The sequence below is a fragment of the Embiotoca jacksoni genome, unplaced genomic scaffold (assembly GCF_022577435.1).
Source record: "Embiotoca jacksoni isolate LCO1_2020_lvr unplaced genomic scaffold, fEmbJac1.0.p SCAF_14, whole genome shotgun sequence".
NCBI classification, from domain to species: domain Eukaryota; kingdom Metazoa; phylum Chordata; class Actinopteri; family Embiotocidae; genus Embiotoca; species Embiotoca jacksoni.
Genome location: NW_027185274.1, coordinates 10,188,276 through 10,214,570, shown reverse-complemented (window position 1 = coordinate 10,214,570; position 26,295 = coordinate 10,188,276). Strand labels below are relative to the sequence as shown.

The window sequence follows — 26,295 nt, the reverse complement described above, 5'->3', positions numbered from 1 at the left end:
TCCTGCATACACATGTTTTAACACCTGCTAATATGCAGCAACTCCACACAGCCATTGAAGAGGAGTGGGCCGCAATCGATCACCTGATCAACTCTATGTGAAGGAGATGTGTCACACAGCAGACACTGGATTTCCATAAATGAAGATAAAAAAGCTGAAGCAATAAAAAAAAAGATGAAGATAAAACTGCACATTTTAGAGTGCCCTTTTATTGTGACCAGTCCAAGGTGCAATAATCATAGTTGAATCTGCATCTTGATGTGCCACATTAAAATACTCCCATATTTTAACTCAAGAAAAATGGGAGCACAAACAAGTGTTGTATTTATATTTTTGTTGAGTTTCTAAAAAAAATTGACAAAAAAACCACTGAAAGACAAGCAGGTCCATTATATTTTTTTTAATAACAATTTCAATTATGATTCAAAGGTACTTTGTAGTACACTTACACAATGATTATCAATGGCAAAAATGAAAAAAAAAAAAAAAAAAAAAGAAAACCCTGTTTTGTTTTTCCCCTCATTATATTCCATCTCCTGTCCGACTCCACAGCACTGCTGCATGGTGGTCACGCTGTCAAGAATACTTATGTTACATTCCACTGAAAAAAACAACAACCCACATGTCATCATGATTCTGAACTGCAAGTTAAAAAGTGCTCTGTGACTTTTTTCTACTTCAAGTGGGCTACTGTTGTCTTTCCTTGGTGCCCAGCAGATGAGCGTTTTACTGCAGTGAGTCAAACTATCCACCTGTGGACCACGGAAATCCACCTGTTAATACCAAAGTACTGTGGCAGCAGAGTGTTTGTACTGAGAGGAGACATGCTTAAAAAAGACTGAATCTATATGTTCCCTTGCCCAATACAGTTACAAAATCACAGAGTAACCTTTCAGGTATGTGCATGAGCAGCGATCTACAGCGACTTCATGATCATCTTACATCTGATGCTCACCGTTCTTCCTTTTGCACAGGCTTCTGGAGGCTAATCTGCATTTCTTGCCTTTCATCTCGTCTTTGTTCATCAGCTCTTCCCATTTATCACACTTGGGAGAGAAGTAAGGATGAGATCCAAGGACAGAGGAAGTAGCACAATGTGGTATTTGTCACATGGGAGAAACAGGGCAACAAAATATGCATTCTGAAAATACTGTTCACTGACAATATGAACATATTTTTTAGGTGTTTATGGATTTGTTGAATTATAGTAAAGATAACTAAATTGATTTATCGGCTAATTCTTTAATTGTACAGTGTTAGATGTGCTACAAAACAACAGAAAACACGTCCACTTTGGATTTTTCTTTAAACCTTTGCTCCTGGCTCTTCTAAAAATCTCCTTTATCCTAATTTGCTAGTGTCATCTGTTAAATAAAAACACTGTTGTTTCATTAAAAATACAAGAAGCCTATTACTAACACTCCCACTCTCCCGTGCTCTTTCCTTTTCCCAGTGGCCACAGATCAGCCCAGAGAAGGCCTTTCATGAGGGTAACTGCAGGCCAATTTGAAAGCTGTGATAAAGATTCATTAATTGGGAGATGAGAGGAACTCTGTTTTGGCCTAATCCTCCAAAAAGCCTGTGAACAAGGTTCCAGTGTCAGCAACAAACAGACTGGGAATCCAGTCCCACAAACCTTTGTGGTTGTCTGAGGCTAGTCTAAAACAAATCTCTGGGCATGATCAGTAATAAAATGTAAACTAATATAACATTTGTCTGCATGTACAAACACCTCACCTCATCAAACCCCTGCTAAAAAGCCACTTAGAAACATACTATATTTTCCAAACAGCTAGAGCCATATATTCTCATATTGGACACTTTACAAAGCTGAGTGAAAATATTGTTAGATAATCAAATATTCAAATATAAAACCTTCTTCCTTCACACCAATATATAGCATTAAATTACATTCAACAGTTCAGAACATCAGGAAAAAGCAACAACAAAACAGCAAAGCTTTTAAATAAAAAAAAAAAGTCATGGTAATAAAAAGTAATTCACTACCAATCAAATGTCCCTGTGGAAGGATAAACACAACCACATTTCCTTTAGAAGACAGCTGATTTAAGCCATCTTTAAAACATTTATAAGATATTGGTGCTGTTAAACAGCTTCTAAAAAAGATATGTAAATCAAAATTTTCACGACAGAAGCTCCTGCACATGTAATGGCTGTTTAGTCACATTTTTGTAGTGTTTATCCACCCTTGCTCAAAAATGTAGAAGCACTTAAAATAAAAAAGATGGGAGAAAGTTGGCACCCGAGTGGAGGAGCTTATGTTAATAACAGTGTGATGAAACACAATCGGAGTCTGGGGATACGCTGCAATTTAAGCCTGACTTTACTTTTTTAAACAAATAAGTAGTATACATTTATAATAAATTTTCATTTCAGTTATAGTCATTTTCTGGAGAGAATAAATACTTCTAGATGATTATAGAAAAAAATATATTAAACAATTCTACAGTCACAGTATAGGGGAACTCCACTTGCATTTAATTGCGTTTATGGAAACGCATCATAATTTTCTTTTTATCAAAATGAAGCCCAAAGTAGCTGCTCCAGTGAGCTCGGCTAAATTAAGGTTTCGATAAAACTAGGGTTGTAAAGAAACTGGAACACAACACAGGGCCTTCCTTAATTTATATGCAGATGAGCTACCTTTATCGAGAATGAGGGAAATTTGTGAAAACACAAAACGTGTACATTTGCTTACAAAATGTCACGACTAATGAAGTCAGCAATTAAACAAGATAAAGTCTTGATTATCTCAAGTACGAATGTAAACATCACTTCTATAGGCAACATTCATCTCCTACTTACATCGCTAACACTCTACTGTCAAACACTCTGAAATAGAATCTCATCAGAAGCTAAAGTCGGGGTATTAATGAGGATTTTGCTTGTGTTTGTGTCCACAGCGGCAATCCAACAAGATGATTTCAGTATGAGGAGTACAAAAAGGAAATACCAGGAAATCATCCACACACCTTCACGCCCTGCAAGCATACCTCTGTGCCACATGGTGCAATATAACACTTAAATTCTCTTTAGACAAAGATGGGAGAAGTACTAAGTATATTTTACTAATCATCAAGACACAATACTGGAAATCCTGCCACTTGCTGCTCTGCACGTGAAACAATAATGCCCTAAAAACAACACAAACCTGCTCAAATCCTGAAGCCAGATAAGTAAATAATACACAACCTCCCCCCTTATTTTGAATTATTATAATACACAAACTAACTTGCTATTATGCAGTTTCTCTTCCTCTCTCCTCTACAGTACACAAACCAAGCTGACAACCGAACGGCCATTGACTCTACTGGCTGAGCAAACAATCACATATTAAAACACATGCTCGCTATAAAAAGCAACATTCAAATCAGCAGCTTCAGACAAACGTACAAAAATACTGTCGATGATTTTTAGGACGTCTAGTTGTCACCATCAAGGCCTTGAGTTTCATTAAACTTACTGCAGCAAAAAGTGGATTCATCCCCACACACACACACACAAACACACACCACACACACGCACACGCACACGCACACACACACACACACACACACACACACACACCCTCCTCCAAGAATTCAACATTCAGGAATGTGATATGCTTCTTGTTATGTTGTATACAGCACAGCTTAAAGTCTAAATGCCTCTAGTTCAACCTGAAAATGCAGCCTGTTCTATAAAATAGACTTTTAATTGAGTTGGTCAGTTTAGACATAACTGGTTCAGTCATTTATAGAGAAAGAATTTATCACTTTCAGTATTGTCCCAAAATGATTAATATCAGTTCCTTTATATAGGCTACTGCTTCTTAAAACATAAATCAACCAAACTCTTAAATAAACCATCATTACCAATGAGGCATTTACTTATTTCAGTTTTTTCGCTGCCTTGCAGAAAGCGGACACAGGGCATCATTGATCTCAACATCAAAGTACACCAAGTCCCAAACTACACCTCCCTTCTGTTTGCATCTTGTGATTAATTTCATTTTTGTTAAAAGTTAAGAAAGAATTTGTGAGGTCAACCAAATTGCTCATCACTTTCCATTATTTATAATAATTTCATGTGATAGTCTGTGATTGTGGATTTACAAAACAAACGCCCAGCCATATGTCTAAGTGGGGTTTACACAGTAAACATGGTTATGTTTTTTTTGTTTTTTGGTATCAACTGAAAAACAAATAATCTGGCCAAGGTCTATCACACACAGCACTCCCAGATAAAATGTATAGTCCTTTCTTGCTGCCACTACGGCACCAAAAACACCCGAAATGTGATGGCAGCAGGCGAACATACATGTAACTCTGAACCAAAGTTAAAAGGTTGAAAAATAAAAAAGAGGGACCCTTTCATAGCCAGTGGACTTTTATATTTTTATACGAAACATATCAAATCAATGACCTTGTGTCTTTTGTTGCCCCCGATCAGCAGATGAGCACCTCGGGATTAAAAGTATTTTTGAACACAGATTATCAGTCTAATTCTTTAGAGTGCATTTATGATTATAAGTCAGCCAACAGTGTTTTGGGTAGACATCATCAAGAGATATTCGCAGTGACCAAAACATTTTACTAAAACATCATCATCACAATTTCCTGTCGTTTCGTGATTATCACAATGTACTCATGCAACCTGTATTTTAGAGGATATTTGATATCGATTAGATGTAAATGCAATATGATTTCACACAAAGAGAGTAAGACAGCAATAGATGCAAGCGCTCATCCTGTCTTTTTCTGCAGAGGCAGCACACAACTGTCGAGCTTCACCCAGGGGGCTGATAACAGCCAGCTGACGTGCTGAAGCAAGCTCCTCGTTACTCTCTCAGCATGTCGGAAACACTGTCAGTGACAGCAGCACATGAAGCCCCTTGATCCCCATTTGGGATTAAGAGGTTTATTCTCTTGCTTTGTGCTGCATGGACGTACCACATTGAGGACACGACAACAGGATTTCATCTTGATTAGCCCGCGTAACACGAAAAGCAGCAAATAATAAAAGCAAAACAACAAATAATGGCATACATAACTCCTCTCCTCAACTATCTAATACTGCAGCTATGTCACCAGTAGATCGGATTTACTAAATGTTCAGATTAGAGACTGAACCAGAAATACACAGTGAGAAAAGTGGAACTTCAACCCCAAAGTAAGTGACAAGATAACGATGCAAAAATAGGGAATCACACCTTTGTAACTAGAAATCACTAAATATCTCCCTTTCATTAAATATAGATTTGGACAAAATGCAAAGAAACATGTCAACTTATCCACCATCATCCTGGTTGAATTGTCTTCAGTTAAAAATAATTTTTAGGATTTAAAAAAAAAAAAACAGATGCGCACCATATATACGTATGAATGATATTGCTTTTACACTGGAAAATGTGGAATATTTATATAGAAAATATCCAAAACAATAGAAACAGTTTAACATTTAATTTTTTTTCTTTTTTTATATGAAACCACGTATCTACCCACAACCTAGTGGGCGAGACCCTCCCTCACCCCTTTGGCACAGTAATCATATTAATATTATCATTATTATATTGTTGAATTACAAGACAATTTGAATAGGAATGGTCACTCACACATTCAGAGTAGTAACACAGTTTCTGTAGTCGTAACACATATTGGTACTGTATGTTATAACATAGCTCAAAAACATCTTTTTTTTCTTCTTTCTTTTTTTTTTTTTTTTACCTTTGTTGATATGTAAATAAATGTACTTTTATCTGAAACAAAACAGAACTGTCTTTGCATGCCCTTATTATTTACAGAATCACTTTGTCTGAGTTTGTTCTTGCTGGCTACTGTAGAGCACAAATACTAAACTCAAGAGGAGAAATTGGACTGTGGACCTGCATCAGCAGACCAATGCACACGCTGCAGAAAGGATGGACATCATGATGGGCAACAATACACAGGCAACAATTTGAAGCAACTGGTTTTTGTTGTGATACCAACTCTCCAATTACCTTTAATGTGCTAACATGTATAGCAGATAACATAATAAAAATGCTTTTGCGCATCTCACTCTTGAGACTTTATATTTTTGTGTTTGCTCTTTGCTTTGCTGAGAGTTTTCCTCTGTGAAGGGAGCTGACACAAAGCCAAGGCCCTATTTCTCAAAAGCATTTCAGTGAATGCAATCATCGGCACATTTTATCTCCCGGTACAACTCGGAGCGCTCGAGTGTTGGCACATGGAAGTACATTCCATTCAAAGGCATACCCATATCGTAAATAGCCAAATGTAATATTTTAAGTTTTTTAAATTCTATTCACCCTCAATGACAAATATTTATCAATATCTGACAGCTAATTCTCCCTTTAAACCAACCCCCGTCTTCTACAAAGAGCATTTATATATACTACTGCTGCCAAACACCTTTGAGAGAAACTGTCATTATGGATTTGATTATGTTTACTCACACATTTTTCCCCAATCCAGAAAGCATAACACAAATCCAGACCTCATTTTAAAGCAGTGAGATTATATATTGGCAATTTGCTGATTTGCTTTCTTGCTGAGAGTATTGATAACACTAATGCCCGTCCAACCAATAAGAAGTTACCAACCAGCATAAAGACTTGAAACAAAAGGAACAATGAACCTAGCGGTGTCCAAAATCTGCCTGTCAGCAAATCTACAACTCAGAAATTTAAATGTTAAAATGTCAAAAAGTCTCCTTGAAGTTTTATAGTGGGTTATGTGCCAGACTTTTTGTTTGGACATGATGTCCTGAAGTATTGTCATAACCATGAGGTTGCCAGGCAACATTCAGACATTTCATATATTACCTGACAGATATGAGAGTGGTATCGATTGCCTCGTCTACCTGTCAACAAGAATTTATCAAAATAAAGATGTTTTTTTTCTTTAAGTCAATATAACTGGAAGTCTGGGTAATTTTCATGTCTGTATTTTTTCTGGTTCTGCTTCACTAACATTTTGACTGGCTGTTCTGGATGTCAGTCATCATCTGCCGTCTACTAGGGTGGTCTCGTGAGACGAACAGTAATCGGGCGTCAATATAAAATAAACTCCTCAAAAAAAGGTTTACTTAATGCTCAATTTAAATTTTTCCATTGACATGTTTGGTTGTTTTGGCCTGCTTTTTCTAAAAAAAAAACAGAGGAGGACTCTGAAAAAAACTTTTAGCAACTATGCAACAGATGACTCTCATAGAGGCTGAGGAAGAGGCTCTCTGAGCTTCAATTCAGTTTGTGTCCACTAAAATCAGAGATGACTTTTAATTAATTAATCCCATTTAAAATCACTGTCTTGATGTCCTGCTGACACATTGCACAAAGAAAATGTCATGACTGGGATCCAGCTAAGCCTTACAAAATGCAGTTAAATGTCACACGCTAACAATGGCCCATCTGTCAATAATCCACCTGAACAAGATTTGAATGACTAAGATGTTCATGGTTCCTGGTCTTGTCAATCCCTCCTCTCCCTCTTTCTCGAGTCACAGACAGAAAGCTACAAAAGGTTTGGTCCCAACTGCTTTAGGAATCATGTAGAAAATATACATTCAAACTTCTGAAGAAAACAAACACTGAAACACTGGCAGGGTAAAAGAAAAGCTGCGAGAGAGAGAGAGAGAGAGAGAGAGAGAGAGAGAGGGACTGAGGACCAGAAAGCTGTGTGGTGGGAGCAGATGGAAGAGCGGATTAAACAAAAAAGATGCTTTTGTCAGAAAGCTCTTCAGAGTAACATCCTGCCATAGTTTGTTAAACACTGTTAACGCAATGCACTTTTGTCAGAAGCATGTTGGATTTCATCGAAGAAAAATCCATCACCTCTCATGTATTTACAGTGTTTTCCCTTACATTGTGTCTGTATGGGTGTGCTCACACTTGTTTATAAGTGTGTGTGTGTCTATTAGCAAAGATACTGTGTGTGCCCTTGATAGCCTCTGTGTAGTTCTTGCAGGCTGGAGGAGTCTTATCTCATCAACAGCTTTTTGCTATCGTGTTGCCGTCACCTCTAATTAACTAAGATACTGCAAAAAAGACACTCATGCACACTAGTGTGCACACACAATCACACTCACATTCACAATCTCTAATTAGTTAATAGCCGAGTTACCTTAAGGCCACTACCCACACCTAAATGATACACACTGTAACTTCAGACCTTCAGGAATGATTTCTGGCCTTAATGACGCCACGACACCTCAAAGTTATGGTGGCCATGTTTCCAGTTTTCAAACCTCATTTGTGAGAGACAGCAAGAAAACACAACATTGGCAAGCTTCTCCTACTCTCATCTCACCGCAATTATGTAAACACAAACACAGTTTGGTGTCTTCACCAACCAGCCCTCCATGAATACTTCACTTCAGGTCTTTGTTCCACACAGAGATGAATGGTTTCCTGTCCTCGTTTCTCTTCATGACCAGCGTTGTTTCTGAGTGCTCCTCTTCATTTCTGCATTTTCCTAACTTAACATCTCCGCCTCACAGTGAGGACGAACTCTGGCTGTAGTTTCTGAGTGTCAGTGTGCTGAACGAAGGGGGGGAGGGGGGAGGATGGGAGGGGGCCGGGGGGAGATACAGACCTGTCTCTGAGACAGGTGAGCCACTGCTGGACGCCAGAGAGTCACGGAAAGGTGACGGAGGAGTCAAAGCAATTAGCTCCTCTTCCAACTCCACCCTCCTCAGCGGGGAGTCGGTGAGGCAGGTGACCAGGCCTCCTCGCATGGGGGAGAGAGACGGGGAGGTCTGGGGGTGAGGGGGCGGCAGGGGGTAAGGCGAATGAGGGATGGGGTGAGCGAGACAGCCCCCCCGGCTGGACTCGACAGGGGGCAGGGGCTGGACATCAGCGTAGGTGGTGAGGGTCGGGGGCATCTGGAGATCTTGGGGTAACAGATAGGGGTCGGCGGGGTGGGGAGAGGGAGGCGTGTGTTTGTGCGTGTGTGTCGGAGAGGGCGAAAGCATCATGCTGTTGAGCTCGGTGATGTTGGCGGTGAAGCGGTTAACCACACAGCTGATCTGATCCATCAGTGAACTCTGGCCACGTACTGGCTGATCGTCCACGGCGACCAAACGACAGTCACTCCCAGCTACAACGGAGCCGCTGCTGGGGGGTCCACAACTGCTGCCGCTGCCGCTGCCGCCGCTGCAAATGCTGCTCTGGTACTTTGGAATACCGGCCATCTGAGGCTCCTCCCCGAAACCAATTCCTATTCTCTGGCTGACCGTGCTGATCGGGGAAGGCGTCTGCGGCCGGTACGTGATGGAGTAGCACTCCTCTGCTTCCGAGAGCTCGTACAGCGTCTTGTCGGTGCCGGTGTCAGGATGGGTGGGCAGGGAGGACATGGAGGGGAGGGAGGGCAGAGGGACGTGTGGGGGCAGGTCTGCCCCACCGCAGTACCGCTCCTCAGAGGTTTTGGAGAAGGGCTTGATCACAGCAGTCTGGTTGTTCTCCTTCTTCTTGATGTGGAAGGACAGCCGCTGCCACAGGTGGTTGCCACGTGAACTGCTGCGCTCTGTCTGCGCCCAAGACACTGATTTACCGTTGGAGCTGCAGAACAGTAAGGAAGGAAAGACAAGGAAGGGGGTGGTGGGGGTTAGACTGTGGAGGTAGATTTACCCACTTTCTTTGTCAGTTTGATGTTGAATTTTTTTCAGTTTAGATACAGCAGAAAGGGAATTCTTGATTGGTTGTTTTGTCGTGTCTCGATCCAGACTTTTTATGGAAAGAAAAAGAGAACTGAACAATAGACTAAAAATTTATTTCACTTCCTCAAACTGTCGACTCTATTTTCTGCCTGTCAGCTGAATGTGGTTACTGTAAACACACTTTGCACTTTCTTTCAAATAATATATACAGCTTTTTTTTGTTAATATTCTACTCAGCGGATTCGTCACACTACTTTTTCTATCACATTGCTATGACATTTGAAATATAGATATGTTGTTTCTTCCTATAACATCATATACCTTGCTTTACTTGTATAGCTTGTAAAATCAATATTATAAGATTATTTTCAAAACCTGTTTCTACAATGAATGTCAATCTAAATGTATTATGTTCTTCATTACTTATATAAGTGAATCTAGTTATCGTGACGAGTAATGCCAATTAATAGACACAAACAAATTCAAATGGAGCCTTGAGTTGGACCTCATACGCTGAGTAATTTTACTGCAATTTATTTTCTGTCCTAATTTTACCCAAAAGTCTGTTTTTCATTTTTCTTTGGCAGATTCTCTCATCATTTTACCATTTCTCCTTAAATTTTTTTTTACACTTTTCTCTGCTTCACGTCAGTCACAGCGCTACGTCCCCGTCCCCCCCCCCCCTTTTGTCAGGTTAATTAGTGTGATTAATCTAGAGTGGAACTCCTGATTAAACCTCACACCACCGTGGCTGCGGGTGAAATGAACTCAAATCACCCTGGAGACACACACATAGATTATGTGATACACAGGCTCAGACATACGCACACATTGCATGTCCACACACACATAACATGTAAATATTGCTTTGATCTACTCATTTGATCCCATAGGATGAGTCTTGTACAGCAGGCTTTGGCACAAGCTGGACAAATACAAATCTGCTACTGGTAGAAACACATGTTGCACATGCAAAAGTGCTTTTTGAAAAAACTTATCTTACATACACTGTATCCAGCTCAGGCTGGTTTAAATTTCTGTTAAAGGTAAACCAAGCACTCTTCACTCGTTCAAACATTTGGTTGAAACATCAGTCAAATATTTCTTCTTTTCCGTCTGGTCTGCTGGATTCATGTCCGTCTGAGTCTGTTCAGTCTGCACAATGACAGCATCTCAAAGGCTATAACTTCCAGCGCTGCTCTGAGGAGACCTGCCAATTACCACCTCCCACAGAGGACAACAGGACCAAAAGAGACGGAGAAGGGAAGAGAGGAATAAAGGAAACGAAGATGGAAACACTCCTGACATTTCTTATAACAGTGTGATTGAAATCTTGCTTGCCAAGCGGGGTGAGCTGCAGTAACCTGCTGACAAACGAAAATGTATTCTTCTCTATTTTTCTCCTTTCATATTTTGGGCAAGTGACGGCACGTCACTCCCTTTGTGTTCTTTGATCGGTTTCCTTGTCACTGTAGATGACTTGTAGATGGCCTTAAGCTGGGTGTGAAAGCTATTATATCCTTCCTTTCCACACTACACCTGCAGCCTTCTCTTGTCTTTCTTTTTTCATCTCTTCTGCTCCTCATCTCTCTCTCTATCTATTTTTTTCTCCACTTTTATGTCTCTTTTCAATCTTCTCCTTATGCTCCCTTCCTCAGTTCACTCCTGTCTCTGTCCTTCTTCCCTCCATTTCTCCATTCGGCAATTGTCTGCGGTTCATGTTGGGGTCAGAAGAAGACTCAGGGGAGTTCAGAGAATCAATCTAAGTGAGCTCAAACACACACACATGCACCATAAATAGTCTCAGAGTGGGGCCATTACCGAAATGGTGGCTTAGACTGCAACTGACGAGTATGACCTGGCATTAACCTGGCCAACAAGCCTCTCGTGAGCACACAGGTCCACACACATACAGATATACCTGAGAGTCTCTCCGGTAGAGCCTGTGCGTTTCCACAGGTTAACCAGACTGGAAGAGCGGCTGGCAGCTGACGACGATTTGCCGTCGCCCACATGCATGCGCACCACTGTGCTCGTGGTAAAGGCACTGCGCACATTACGCTCTGGTTTGGCCAGAATGATGTACACCTGATAGGAAAAAGAAAAACAAAGCTCATGTGATTTAAACTTGGCCAAACAGTTGCATAAAAAACAGCAAAGACATACAGTACTGTGTGGATTTCTGGACACACTGTGTTGCTATTTGTCTTTACAAAACCCTCTTTTTATAAGGAGAGTCATGAAGTCCCTTATTATTAATGTAAAACTATAGGAAAATAACAAATCTCAATTGAAGCACAAGCTATGTACTTTTGACTGATTGCATTTATGCTCAGGCTTTCCACGGGAATATGTAGCTATTGTAAGTGTAGAAAATATGATGCGTGATAATATAAAAAAAAAAAAAAATTAAAAAAAAATCTCTTGGATGCACGTAAGTGGTGAAAATGTAAGTCAAGTTTCTAAGTATTTATTCAAATAAACAGGGACTGCTGCTTGTGCATCACCGCTGTAATGACTGGGACTCTTTCAGACTGTCAACTTGGCCACAAGCAACAAAAAAGAGGTACTTTATCACCACATGCATCAAAACAAATTGTGTTGTCTCGTGTGCAAAACACAACTGAAGGAAAGATGTCACCCCGGCAGGAAAATAGATGTACCCGGTGATAAAATAGTACTGCTTTCTAAATCGTGAGAGTAACAATAAATATTCACAAACTGGGACAGAGGGGCCTGCAGTTATTGAAATAACACAGCTTTAAAGCACAGTGCTGTTGCAATGGCTAGTTTTGATTCACATAACAACCACAGATTGGTTGAGATTTCCTGATATGAACTATCCATGAACACCTGACAACCAATCAGAAACAGGTCATTTTGGTGGCTTGTCGAAGAGACTGAAAAGCATGAGGAAATAAAGAGATCAAAGCAGTAAGAAGGTGAAACAGTGGACGTTAGCTTCAACCTTACCTTGGGTACAAACATGCAGCACAGAGCCACGGTGGCACTGAGGCTGACACTGAAGCACATGGTGATTATTTTGTAGTTGGAGCCAAAGTAGATGGGTACGAACGCCAGCCAGATAATACAGGTGGTGTACATGGTGAAGGCAATGTATTTAGCCTCATTGAAATTAGCTGGGACGTTGCGGGTCTTGAAGAGAGAGAGAGGGAAAGAGAGACAGAGAGAGAGACCAAATTGAAGCAATTATTATCGCATGTCTTTATTGGTGTTGAATCCTTCCGTGTATTCTGCCATAATTTAGGAAAATAAAAAAAAAGTTAAACACTGCATGGGGGTCACAACCCCAAATCCACATTGGTTTGCCCAGCTGCTGTGCTCCTAAATGGTTCATTTATTTGCTTGAGGTGAAGCGTATTTCTGCCTTTGTTTCTCTTTACAATTCTGCTCTCACACTCCACAGAAAATGGATGGCTGCAGGCCACCGATAATCAAACATTGACTTTATAATGTGCTTGGTGTAACAGAATTTCATTTACTGCTTGCTGAAAGGTTTTAAAGCAGAAAACATCAACAGTGGTTCACTCATTTCTTTTCCCATTATTGCTTTTTCCCATATAGCAGCTTGTAGAAAGACAAGACGTACTCTGCATACTACTAATAGGACAGATGTAGTATGAGTATTTCTGCACTTAATAACCTCTGGCTTTGGATTTTTAACACCCAATAGTTGCCAATTTTGCCAATTGCGATGTTGCCATTTAGATCAATTTCAATACTGTGCTCCAGAGAAAAATACCAAGTCACCACAAACGTTTGATGTTCAGGTAGTAATGACAAATATTCACAAACGCCGGTACCTTGAAGGCATAAAAGGTGCAGCTGAGGATGAGCAGGCCGTTGTATCCCAGCGGGGCAACCACTCCGAGGTTAGTGGTGTTGCAGATGAGGTTGACCTGGCGGATGCTGGGATAGTCATGGATCACCTGTAAACACGCAGGAGGGAATTGATTCAAAACCTAACATGGCTGTTGCTAAAAACATCTTTTCTATGCTTCTTTAAGAAAAAGGGCAACGCTGGCTACGATTATGTAACAAGAGAAGCATGTCTAATAAAGACTGGGAAAGCAGTGCAAATAAACTGACTTTCCATTCATTACACTGCCAACTTTGTATGAATAACATTTGAAGTCTGCTGGCATATAATTTAATGCCAGCACAGTCTTAAAGCAGGATTGTTCAGCAGCCACTGAAAACTGCGGTGTTTTGGATTAGACCAACAAACATACTGCAGCAGTCTCTAAAGGTATGACACTGTTGAAATACAAATACATTTGCTACTGTCTTTGTCAAATTGTCTTAAAACATCAGTGATATACAAAGAAACAGATGCTTAGAGATCAGAGGCCAAATTCTATTATTATGTAATTTTATGTCTCTGTGCCGTCCATCCATCTGTCCGTCCAGTTCTTGTGAACACGATATCTCAAGGATTGCCTTGGGGGAATTTCTTCAAACTTGGCAAAGACATTCACCTAATGTGAAGAATGAACTGATTATATATTTGGGGGTAAAAGTCAAAGTTCAAGGTCATTGTAACTTCAATTCGACACACGTGAACATGATATCTCTGGAATGCCTGGATGGAATTTCTTCAAATGTGGTACAAACGGTCACTTGGCCTCAAAGATGAACTGATTAAAGTTTGACAGTCAAAGTTCAAAGTTCAAGGTCACAAGAAGTTCACATCCATGTCCCACTATAAACAAGATATCTCAGGATCGCCTTGAGGAAATCTGAACAAATGTGGCACATGTATGTACATGAACTTGAGTGGTTAGCGTAGGCATACAACCGCCAGGCGGTAATTGTAGTTTCTGATTTAACTCTTTCTTCTTTATGTTTCCGTTTACCTGCTCACACTCACTCACTCACTCACACAAAGCCTACCTCAGGTGGCTCCATGAGGAAGAGAGCTACAATGATGCCCAGCTGTAGCAGTATAAGGAGGAAGGCAATGATGAGCTGAGCACAGGCTGACATGAAGCGAGGTTTCTTTGTACAGATCTTCTTCTTGCTTCCTGCCAGGATCCGAGCGATGCGGTTCGTCTGGGGTCACATCCCAAACATCATCAGGACATGTAGTATATACTGATCATACTGTATCTATATTCTAGCCATCTGCTCTCTTTATTTCTACCCTGCAGCAGCTGTTATTCTGCAGACATATCAATGGAAAGAAAGTAGCGCTGTGAGCTCACGGTCACTTCCGATGGGAGGTTCTTTTTGTTTCAGTTATTTCAACCTTCCTATTCCCTCATCCTCTGGTCCCAAAGCCCAAGGGGAAAGGGCCAGGACAGACCTATGGCCTCCTACTGATGTTATGGTACATCCTCTCAGTCTATGGTAATCTGCAGTGTCAGGGGACTACGTCCCCAGCCTGTTTCCCTGTTTCTTTACGATAAAGTCCACTGTTTTCCTTCTACCCGCAGCTGTATCCCTCCTGTTGATTCCCTGGCATCTGAAGCTTTTCTTTGGCTATTCCCTACAGAACAATGAAGACTAAGGCACCTTAGACTGCAGAATATCTAATGTCAGGGGTATTTCAAATCTTTGGAGTTAATTACTTTAATCTTACTGCAATCTCGTAATTGTTTCACGAATCTTTAACCCGGTCCTTACCTTGGTGACAAGCGCAGAGTAGCTCATGGCAGGTGACAGGCCTATTCCCAGCCGCTGGAGGTAGCAGTGGATGACATGGGGTTTGGTTATGAGGCTGAAGGTACACAGGTATCCCAGGCAGATCCCTGCCAGTATTATGTAACAAAGCTCTCTACTGGAAGACTTCACCACTGGTGTGTCCCGGAACCTGAACACACATATTCAGACAAACACGTTTTTAAGCGAAGACGTATACACATATGCAGACAAGAATTTGAACAAGCAGGAAAAGTGTGACAAAGTAAAAACATTTAAAAAAGGGTTTGTCCATCCAGTCTAGCACTAATTGTATTCTTTACCTCATTTCATATATTTTTTAAGTTAGGAGATTTGTTACCTAATGAAGACTGCAGTGACAAAGAGTGTGGCCATGAGACCGAGGCAGGCAAAGACCACAGCAGCAATGGGTTCTGGGTCTCCCCAGCGGAGGTACTCTACTGGTATTGGGTCACAGCCTGGGGAGGGTGGACACAAGTATGAGAAGTGGTATTTATTAAGACAAAATTATTAAAAGCCTTTTATTTGATATGTGAGAAGCTTAGAAAATAAATCATCAGTTTTTGTTAAGACTGCCACACTGGTTGAAGATTTAACTGCATATTTATTCTTCACACTCACTTTCTCATTTGCCTTTTGCCTCCGTTACAGCATTTTACATTGAGTTTTGAACTAATCTGATTTAAGATAACCTTCATTGCACAAGGGATGGGATGTCCTTAACAGATCAAGGTTGGAGCGACCTTCAGGCCTCCAGGTGGGAAAGGCTTTACAATTATCCGTCTGCTCAGCTTCGCCTGCAGTCAAAGCCTGCATCTTGTGTAAACAGCTTGCTATGGGTCTGACTAAATATCAAACACATGATAAGCAAACAGGGTAAAACAGGAAAATGTGACACAGGCGAATTCATATTTAGTTATGATTAATCTATAACCAATCCACGGAATGGATTGTACCAATTACTCAGTATGACTCCTTCATTATCCACTGTTGCACTCCAAATTAAGATTTTCCTTTTTCTCTCATACACATTGTTCTTTCTTTCTCTGCAATGTTTCAGCTTGTTTATGCAATGCTACTACTAATACCACTACTGGTCTGCTGCTATTTCTTTGGAGTCCACTCTTTCAATTGTCTCCCTTATTTTTTTTCTCCTCCTCTTCCTCTTTCCCTGCCATTCAGTATTTCTTTTCCCCGTCACTTCCTTTTTTCTTCGTAATAACCATCCATCACAAGCCCCTTTTTATTTCCCTTAATATCTCTCTTATCTCTCCACATCCTCATCCCTCCCAGCTTGTTCCCTAATTTTATCGCTCCATCTCTGTCTTCATCATAAGCAAGGAGATAAAGTGTCATTAATTAAGAGGACAGTTCTAATTACATTCCGTCTTAATGCTGGCTGAAATGATCCAGTTGGCCGGTCTCGGCGTACTGCAAAAGCTCAGACTTTCTGCCCTTATACATTTCCTTCCTTTCTCTCTTTCTGCAGGCACATACATGTAAACGTACATGTACATGTACATGTACACACAACACACAACTGCACTGCAGCCTTGTAAATTATAGACAAACAGGAAGAGAAGGAAGAGTCATTTAAAAAGACTCAAGTAATCTAATAACTTGGTCTTTAACACAGTCAATAGAGTTGATTAAATCCATGATGTGGTTAGGTCTAGGGGCATAAGCAACAGCCTTATTGCTGAATGGGAGCCAAGAGAACGTTAACAAAAAAACAAAAACAAAAACTCGTTCTGCATGTGGTTCACCTCCTGGTTTACAGTATATCATTGAGAAAATAACACTGATATAATCTATGTAAATCATAATCTCAGGTGTCAGGTGTTCAATCCCATGCAGTACATGTGAAACAGTCAGTCTGATGGTTTTATTTAAAGACTGAAAAGAAACCATAAATATGAAAAAAAAGAGCAACTTCACAACAAAATCACAGATATAAATCTATTAGTTTCTAATTTTAAGAAAACTGGTACTTAGATAATCATTTCACCCAATACAGATCATGTTTTTGTTAGCACAGCGCTTTTGTGATAAATAGGGACTACAGTATACTGCCTGGTGATGAGGTATAAAGACCACCCACCCATGAAAATGTAAGGTGGGAGGAAACTAAGGAACTCGCAGATAATTTAGCTCCAATTAATCCTGCCCACATAAATATAGATGCCAGGATGAAAATCCCAGATCTGTGTTTTCCTCATGGGCTTTCAAAGAGCAGTCCAAAAGCATTGGCTATGTCAGCAACGTAATACTTAAATAGCTCACTGAACCTGCAGGAAATTGTGTTGTTTGACTATAAGCCAAACCTGGGCATTAAGGGGAGAGGGGCCACTTGGAGGGTTCTGCCAACATTTCAAGGCGACCTCCTTCAAACGTTCTCAGACTCAGACTGTGGAACTTTCCCGATCAGTGGAGAGGCTCAATTTCCAAAAGCTAATCCTCCCTTTTTCTGCTCCTTTCACTTTCACTGGCTACTGCTTGTGTCAGAGTCTCTATTCTTCTCCATCTCTCCAGCTCTCCCTCTCTCTTTCACACTCACTTTTACCGTCACTTTATGTTTCTAAGTCACTTTTCTTGCAGTCTTTTTGTCTTTGCTGTGTAGCTTTCTAAGGTTTTCACACCCACTTTGTCCCTGTCAGTTGAGACCTTGCTCTACCTTCATCTATTCTCTCTGCCTCTTTATCTTTCCCTCCTTTCATTTCTTGCACTTTTGCTCTCCTTTCTTTTGGACCGAGGGAGAGAGATCAAAATGTCTGCTGGTGGAATAGAGCAAGCAGTTTGTTTACACCTCATTATTACTGTTCCATATAGCCCCGCAGGGGGACACACAGCACTTATTGTTGATGAAATGACACACACACACACACACACACACACACACACACACACAAACAAACATAAACACAAACTAATAGACAAATAACCCCGATCTTCAATTCTTTTATCTCATTCTTTCTCCACTGTCAACTTTCGATGGAAAATTTATATTTTAGTCTAAGATGCTTCTGTCTCTGGCAGTGGAGCTCCATCTGAATTTCCAGCAGGGCTCGATTCATGTTTTAATCATTGAGCATGGTGAGGAGCTAGCATGGAGTATAATGAGCAGCTGAAAGCACAACAAGGCAATGTCCAAACGCTTCAAACACATTGGAGGGGAAATACATTTTCATTGCGACTGAAAAGCATTTGCACTGATAGCTTGTCTTGATGCAGACTAATTAAAAACACTAGTGACCATGTTGGTAACAAATTAAAGAGCTGAGCGATAGGGAGGGGATGGGAGGGAAGGGAGGGGGAGGAGAGGGAAAGCGGATGGGAGGGTCAACTGCTGGCTCTGTATAATAACAATATACATTAATAACACACTGGATCAAGAAAAAAAAAAAGTCATTCTCCTCCTTTATCTTTCCTATGATCCCACACATAGAAATGCACATGCACACTGTTTTTCCTCAATTAAGATCACTTCTACAGTATTACAGTAATACTGCAGCGTTTCTATTCAGGTATTTTCTTGTCTCTGAGAAAGCAGTCAAAGGCTATAAATAAACATGCAAACATTAGCATAGAAATACTGACCAGTGAGGTCGTCAGTGGGCCAGGAGCCCAGTTCACAGGCTCGGCAGGTGTACTCGTCAAACACAAATTCATTTTCTTTACAGGGAGTGCACGTCCAGCAGCAGCTCACCTCACCTTTACGGATCACCTGGAAGAGACAGAATATTTCTTCGTACTTATTACTTTATTCATTGCTTTGTGTTTGTATTTCTATGTCTCTGTGAATCCCTTTGGTTGCCTTGTGTCTGAATAGTTTCATAGATTTGTGGTCATGTCAGCGGTGGGCATGTAGATTATTTGTCTATATGCCACCTCACATACTTGTACCACTGTACTTGTGTAAGGCTTTCATTTTAGTCAAATCAAAAGAAGAGAAGAGAAGATCTGACAGTGAGGGGAAAACTGTGACACAGTCTGGTGGCAGCACGAGAAAAAAGCTCGGTCATATTTGGATATTGACTGTGAACGAGGAACAGAGAGAACTATCAGAGGGTCTGAGGTGTCTGGATGTAGAATATGGGCGCAGGAGATCTGAGGTGAAGGATGGTGCCAAACCATGCAGAGCTTTATAAAGTAATTTAATCAGGTCGCAATGAAAAGGAAAATTCCCCAAGAACCCTTCTCGCTCAATATTTCAATCCATTGTCTAATCTAATGTATTAAAATGTATAAACACTCTTTGTGACTGATTTTCGTTTTGTCCATTCAGAGACACATATTATTTTATACAGATATATTTTATAAAGTGCAGCATGTAAATAATTAAAAAATACTTTGTGGAAGCAGATATCTTTATCTGTACTGTGATTTTACCTTAATCTGTCCTTTGTCACAGGGTTCACTGCAGACCGACTTAATGAACGCTTCTTTGTTGGGCCAGATTTCATCATCATCTATCTTCAAGCCACGGTTGTCCCAACTGCCAACATTAATGTAGTCGTAGTAGTCCTTCCCCATCTTTTTAAAGTTCATTATTTCATACCTGTAATAAATAAAAGGGAAACATAGAGTGGACATTACACACACTAAACAACACATAGTGTTGCTTCTATAAACCAACAGATCTACAAAAAAAAGACTCCAGTGACATCTCTGCCCAGATATTGTGCCTACCTGCCAGGTGAGTCCCCATTTACATCAAATAAGATTCCCTCCCCTGAAACACCGGTGAAGTTGGTTTTCATCAGGAAGTTCAGCAGTGTAGCACCATCTATAGGTCGCATGGCATCACACAGGCCCTTAAAATACATGAACAATAATGTCATGTCCAACCAAAAAGTTCTGTACTTTTATGTGAGGAAATGGTGGTCAATCGTCATTCAAACGATTGAATACAAAAGCTTATGAATGGTAAAATATTCCTTCAGTTTAACCTAACCTTTATTCATATTCAAAACATGTTTATTATACTGTGGAACTAACGTAATATAAAGATAAACTTTACCCTAATAAAACATGATGGTGTCGGACCTTCTAAGTTATAAGAAATGTCAGATGTGCAGTGTAACAGGTTTTGTTTTTCTATCCCGCAACGGTCCCATTCAGGACAATCACTGTGACATTTTGTACATCCATCTCATGAAGTTTAGACAGAATTGAAAGCCTGTGCCCAAAATATCATATTTCAATTTACATGTTTGTAAGAATCATGTTTGAAGTCATTGTCACAAAGTTAAAACCAATGAGTCTAAGACCATAAAAATTAAGCAGCACCGATGTGTTTTTGATCCTGATGTTACAGAAGAAAAATAAGCTGCGGGTGGAGGCACTGAATTTCTAAATATTAACTGCGGGATCAGCATGTCAGCAATAAAACAGAGGGGTGTATGCAATGAGAGTAACAAGAGAGAGAACGACCCTCCAGGTTATCAAACTAACAGTGAAATGTGGTGGTGGGAGTATTCAAGTGTGTAGGTGTTTTGCTACTCTGGAGTTGGACACCCGCAATAAATTGACTCCACCCTGACTCTGTGGTTAACATCTTTAAGATGTGGGATTCACACTGCAGAAGGAAAACGGGCCCAAACACTCCTGAAAGCTTTGCAAGAACAATTTGAAAAACAAAAAAGACCAAGGAGGGCTGACGGTCGTTGACTTTCTTCCACAGTTACCCGACCTCAACCTCACTGAAGATTTATGGAAGGCCAAACGTTCCTCACATAACCATTAGTCCTTTTGAAAATTGTCCGATCATGCTGGAATGAAGTGGGTTATCAGGTTTTGCCCTTGTGGAGTCCGTGCAAGTCAAGTGCAGCTGTCATTAAAGCAAAAGGAAGACGCACCAAACACTAAGAGATTCTTAAATTTGTACACATTTGTCATAGATTCAACTTTTTTCTTTTCACTCATTTGCAATGGATATAGTTGCATTAAATATGAAGCAAATACAAACTAGCAGTATTTTCATTAGTGGTCTTGAGACTTTTAGACCCTCACTATGTATTTTGACAATAAATCAATAAGGAGCCACATGGCAACAAAGTCTACTGTGACATGGCAGCAATACCCAGACTGGTGTACACTTCTGGTCTCAATATTCCCCTTTTCCAGCCCTTCATCTCACTTGTCTATCTCCTTGGTTTCTCCTACTATGTCTATCCATTTAACCATCAGAGCAGCACGTACCTGATAGCCTGGGCAGAGTGCCCGCTGCATGTTATGCAGGCCATATGCCATCGAGTAGATGGCATTAATGACAAACCCCATCTTAGTGTCCTGTGCATACTGCTGCCGAAGGGACTCTCGCTCTGCAGAGTGGATGGATAACGGGGGGGAGGGGGGGGGGGGATTGGACAGGTAGAAGGGAAAAGGCAGGTATATCAGATACTCTCAATTTTCTTTCTTGTTTTATGAAAAACAACACTCCTTTTTCCCCTCCTAACATCAAAGACAACTCTCTATCCTCTTCCTCGGTTACTTTCCACCTCCACATCTCATTTCCTTCCATCTTTTTATGTGTCCTGTTCATTTGTATTTCACGTCCCATTTCATTAAAATACACGAGACATGACTACCTTTGATGCGTCGCTCACACACTGTTTTGCCTATGAATGGAGGGAACGAAACAGAAAGGGAGGGCTGGGGGGAGATGAATACAGAGATGAAATGAAAGGAGGGTTCAGTCACAGCCACAAGAGATATCTCCAGATGAACGAGGAGGCTGTGTGTATCCATATGGTCTGTGTGGAGGTGTGTGGGTGTGCTCAGCCGGTCTGTTTGTATATTATTTGCATTAATAATGACCATTGGTCAAAGCCTGTCAATAAAAAAAAAATGCAGATTGGTACGGTAGCCTGTTATGTTATTCCAAAACAATGCAGTCGCTCTCTTTTCCTGTACCCCAGTACAGTACATCTGTAAATGTTGGGTCTCATCCCAATAAGTCTCACAGGATGTGGACAATCAACAGAATCTAACCTACATAAATCTGGTAATAAAACAATGTTCCATTTCTATTTTGCTGGTGTTGTTATTTGTGTGTGCTCTTACTGCCACAGGTGCGATTGTACTTGCTGCTCTCCTGCGGGTGACCTTTCAGTCGACAGTGAAAACGATGCTGCCAGAACTCTGGGAACCAGGGGTTCCTGAGGTTGTTTTCAGGATGAAGTTTAAGGTAGTATTCATCAAACCATTTCACGTCAGCTGACTGGAGCTTGATGGTAATCCCGCCGGCTGCCTCCTTAACATAGCCGTCTGTCACGTCATACCTGTCCGCCCATCCGTCACTGCAAAGAAACACACAAAAACACACGCAAGAAACGTTTGACAAACTCCAACACCCCGTCAATTGATCAGTGAAGATAAAAATACCTGCTCCACTGTTTCACATCCAAAATAAACTTCTGAATATGTGGTGGAGTCATTTGGTCGGTTCAAATTACTTATGGTGATTATGCTGCACAGGCTTTTGGAATAATAAAAATCAACAACAAAGGGGAGGGCTGGCATCCACCTATTATGAATAGAGGTTCAAATGACATGGCGTTGAATCGTAAGTGGTCTGCACTTCTATTACACCTTTTTACTTTAGCGGACTCAAAGTGCTTCACAATTTGCCTCCCATTCACACACACATTCACACCCCGATGGCAGCAGAGTTGCCGTACACAGTGCTGGCCTGCCATCGAGAGCAACTAGGGGTTCAAGTGTCTTGCCCAAGGACACTTCGGTATGTGTACAGGAGGGGATGGAGATCAAACTGCCAACCATTCAATTAGTGGGCAACCTGCTGTTCCATCTGAGCCACAGCCACCCCAATGATACAGGGAGGAACTGTTTTGTTGAAAGATTTTGGTGTATTTTCTGTCTGCATGTCCTCATCTAAATAAAAGGAAACCTGCACCGAGCTGTGATACACATGTCCATGGTTGGCTACAGTCCAGAGGACACTGTTATCTACAACCAGAAGACAACAAGTCACAGACAGAGGTAGCCTGTTAGTAGCTGTTACAATCACATCACGTGGTGTTAATTCATTCCCGAAGACGTAACAACAAATCATTTTTCCAGTGCTGTCACTCTGAGAACTGCAGGGATTAAGTCAGAGCCAAGTGTTGTTGGTTTTTTTTGTTTTTTTTATCTCATCTGGTCTCCATTAAAGGAGACACATCAAGCACATTTCCATGTGTATAGTTTTAATCGAGGGCTGTCCTAGCATATCAAAATCATCCTCATTTATCTTTCTTAGCCCTTTATTCAGCCCCTCAGTTCATCCTCTGTCTGAAACAGGCCGTCTCTTTAAGGGCCCACTCTGTTCTCATTGGCCAGCTTCCAAAAACTCTGCAGACTTCCACCAGTACCAGAGTCTACAGTATAAAAACTAAATGCAGTAGTACACATTTTCTTGTTCTTTACTCAGACTGCCAACTTATTTAACACATCCGTACATGTTTCAGTCTGAATCTAGTTGGATTCATGCAACCGTACATACAGCCTTAGCAACAACCTTAGCAACTGACTTTGACAGAAATAACTAACTAAAAGTTAAAAGAAACAAATCTGATTAGCTGACTGTGTAAAAAATATTGACTCATAATGAAATGCTGGGGCACCAATGTGTGACTGTAACAAATAGACCCTATATCACATACACAACTGTAGACACTTTGGAAGACATCTACTTTGGTGAGTGCTACAGTTTCCTTGCAGGAATGGGCCGACAAAAGAAAAAAACACTGTTGAAAGAGGCACAAACAGAATGATTGTCAGAGAGTCAGCGGATATGTGGGAGGGAGCTATTACATCATTATGGGCAATGTCAAAATTTCATCATATTGCTGGGAAATAGGCATAACAACCATGCACAGGCAGTCAGGCGCACGCACGCACGCACACGCACGCACACGCACGCACGCACGCACGCACGCACGCACGCACGCACGCACACACACACACACACACACCAGCCGGGTGCTGAGATGATCTAGGTCAAACGGAGTATTTTGGCTGCAGCTCAGCAGCCATCCTCCGTCAGACACCAGCAAGACGAATGTAACTACCTCACAATGCACGCGCGCACACACACACACACACACACACACACACACACACACACACATCAACTGTTGGGACATATCGCTGTCGTTTAATTTTTGTTTTGGAGGAAATTTGGGTTTAATGCTCCTCAAGGAAGAACAGATTGCTAAGTGAGAGTGTTTGTATGTGAGAGAGAGCCAGATAAAGAGAAAGAAGTGGTTGTGAATGACAAATCTTCTCTCGTCCTTTTACAACTATACTGCCAACACGGCCTCAAGCAAGACAATGATCCTCCACTCTTCCAGTGGAAATTAGTTTCTTTCGGTCTTTTTTTCTGTATCTCTGTCTTCCTTCTTCTCTTTCTGTCTTTCTATCTTGTTTCTGTCCTTCTCTCTCTCTGTCACTCTGAGCCTCCTGGGAACAAAACTCATTTTCTCCTACAGCAAGACTTGCTGCCTCAGTCTAATTGGAGATCCAATGTGTTGCTGGGAGTTTCTGTGTGTGTGTGTGTGTGTGTGTGTGTGTGTGTGTGTGTGTGTGTGTGTGTGTGTGTGTGTGTGTGTGTGTGTGTGTGTGTGTGTGTGTGTCTCAGTGTGTGCGTGTGTGCATACTGCCTTGTCTGTCTTCCAGAGTGTGTCTCTCTTACTGTCTGTCTTCTCTTTCTTTCTGTCATTGTTGTCATCACCCTCTGCCTCTGAGCTGTGGTAATACATCACAGTGGAAGCATTTCTAGATCGCTATCCATTACCTGTAACCATTCAAATAAATGTGCACAAGGATGTAATGTGCATAAATAAAGGGTGTCATATTTGCATGGGTGTGAAACGGCTGGGAGTTGATTGGGGGGGGGGGGGGGGGGGGTGCACGATGCTTCTGCTGCCTAAGATTGTTTGGCTTGTTTTAATAGGTAAGCCAAGATATACTCCTTCAGTGCTCCTTACGACTGGTTAAGAAGTGTGTTTCTATTAGGTATTGTTTTGGTTATACGGACATGAAAAAATATACATGAACTCTGGACTGAAGGCCAAAATGACCAACCCAAATTTAGAAAGAGAGAAAGATGGAAAGACTTTGCATAACAGCATTTTTTCCCCCCATAACTTAAAGGTGCAGTGTTCAGGGTTTAGGGGGATCTATTGGCAGAAATCAAATACAAGTCATAACTATGTTTTCCATCAGTGTATAATCACCTGTAACTAATATTTCCATTACCTTAGAGTGAGCCCTTCATTTGCCACTAAATTCTACACACTGCTCCTTCAATGGGGGGCAGGTCCTCTTCCACAGAGTGCACCATGCTGCAGCGCCACGTTTCTACAGTAGTCCAGTTGTGAAAAGCCAAACATTGACCCTTGAGAGGGCCTTTCAGCTGCCTTATCCACTTGAAAGAGGAGGATGAGGCGAGGGGTGTTCAGTTGGTTGAAACCGGCAATGCTAAATGCCACTCAACTCTACACACTGCTCCTTTAATTCTCTGGGCTCACAGGGCAAGAAGACCAACTGGCTTAACTGGTACATGAGTTTATATCACATTCCAAACAGTAAAATTATTTTAGGTAAACAACTTAGATGCATATCACAATAATAATGATGCTACAGCCTATTTCTTAGCAATACGCTATCACGGAGGCTCCAGACTTGTATCACTCTTCAGATCACAGTACTGAATTTGGTATAATACTTTTCATTCAACCGACTGGATGAGTCTTTGCACATATTGTTCGACATTTTGCTTCACGTTGATTACAATTATATTTCTGTAAAATGAGTCTCGTCTGTAAAAAGTAAAAGTCAATGGAGCTTGAAATAGTTTTGACCGCTGACTGCTGTAACTTTTAAGAGTTTTTGTCTCTGGTGTCATGCAGAGGACGACAGATCGATCAGCAGCTCCCCTGAGGCAAGAAA

General features: G+C 41.0%; 1 protein-coding gene across 2 annotated transcripts in view; it reads right to left on the bottom strand.

Moving 5' to 3' along the window:
* Nucleotides 1-505: 505 nt before the first annotated feature.
* The window catches only part of grm5b (glutamate receptor, metabotropic 5b), a 66,237-nt gene continuing 40,447 nt past the window's right edge, over nucleotides 506-26,295 (bottom strand). For both annotated transcript variants that reach the window (XM_069147903.1, XM_069147904.1), the window contains exons 7-18: nucleotides 22,405-22,640; nucleotides 21,541-21,662; nucleotides 20,029-20,153; nucleotides 19,729-19,897; nucleotides 18,937-19,063; nucleotides 15,680-15,797; nucleotides 15,304-15,490; nucleotides 14,572-14,730; nucleotides 13,482-13,607; nucleotides 12,631-12,813; nucleotides 11,579-11,745; nucleotides 506-9,559 (exon numbers count right to left, since the gene is read on the bottom strand). In XM_069147903.1, the coding sequence (XP_069004004.1) occupies nucleotides 8,494-9,559; nucleotides 11,579-11,745; nucleotides 12,631-12,813; nucleotides 13,482-13,607; nucleotides 14,572-14,730; nucleotides 15,304-15,490; nucleotides 15,680-15,797; nucleotides 18,937-19,063; nucleotides 19,729-19,897; nucleotides 20,029-20,153; nucleotides 21,541-21,662; nucleotides 22,405-22,640 (2,785 nt within the window). In that variant the 3' untranslated portion in view covers nucleotides 506-8,493. The remainder of the gene's footprint in view (nucleotides 9,560-11,578; nucleotides 11,746-12,630; nucleotides 12,814-13,481; nucleotides 13,608-14,571; nucleotides 14,731-15,303; nucleotides 15,491-15,679; nucleotides 15,798-18,936; nucleotides 19,064-19,728; nucleotides 19,898-20,028; nucleotides 20,154-21,540; nucleotides 21,663-22,404; nucleotides 22,641-26,295) is intronic.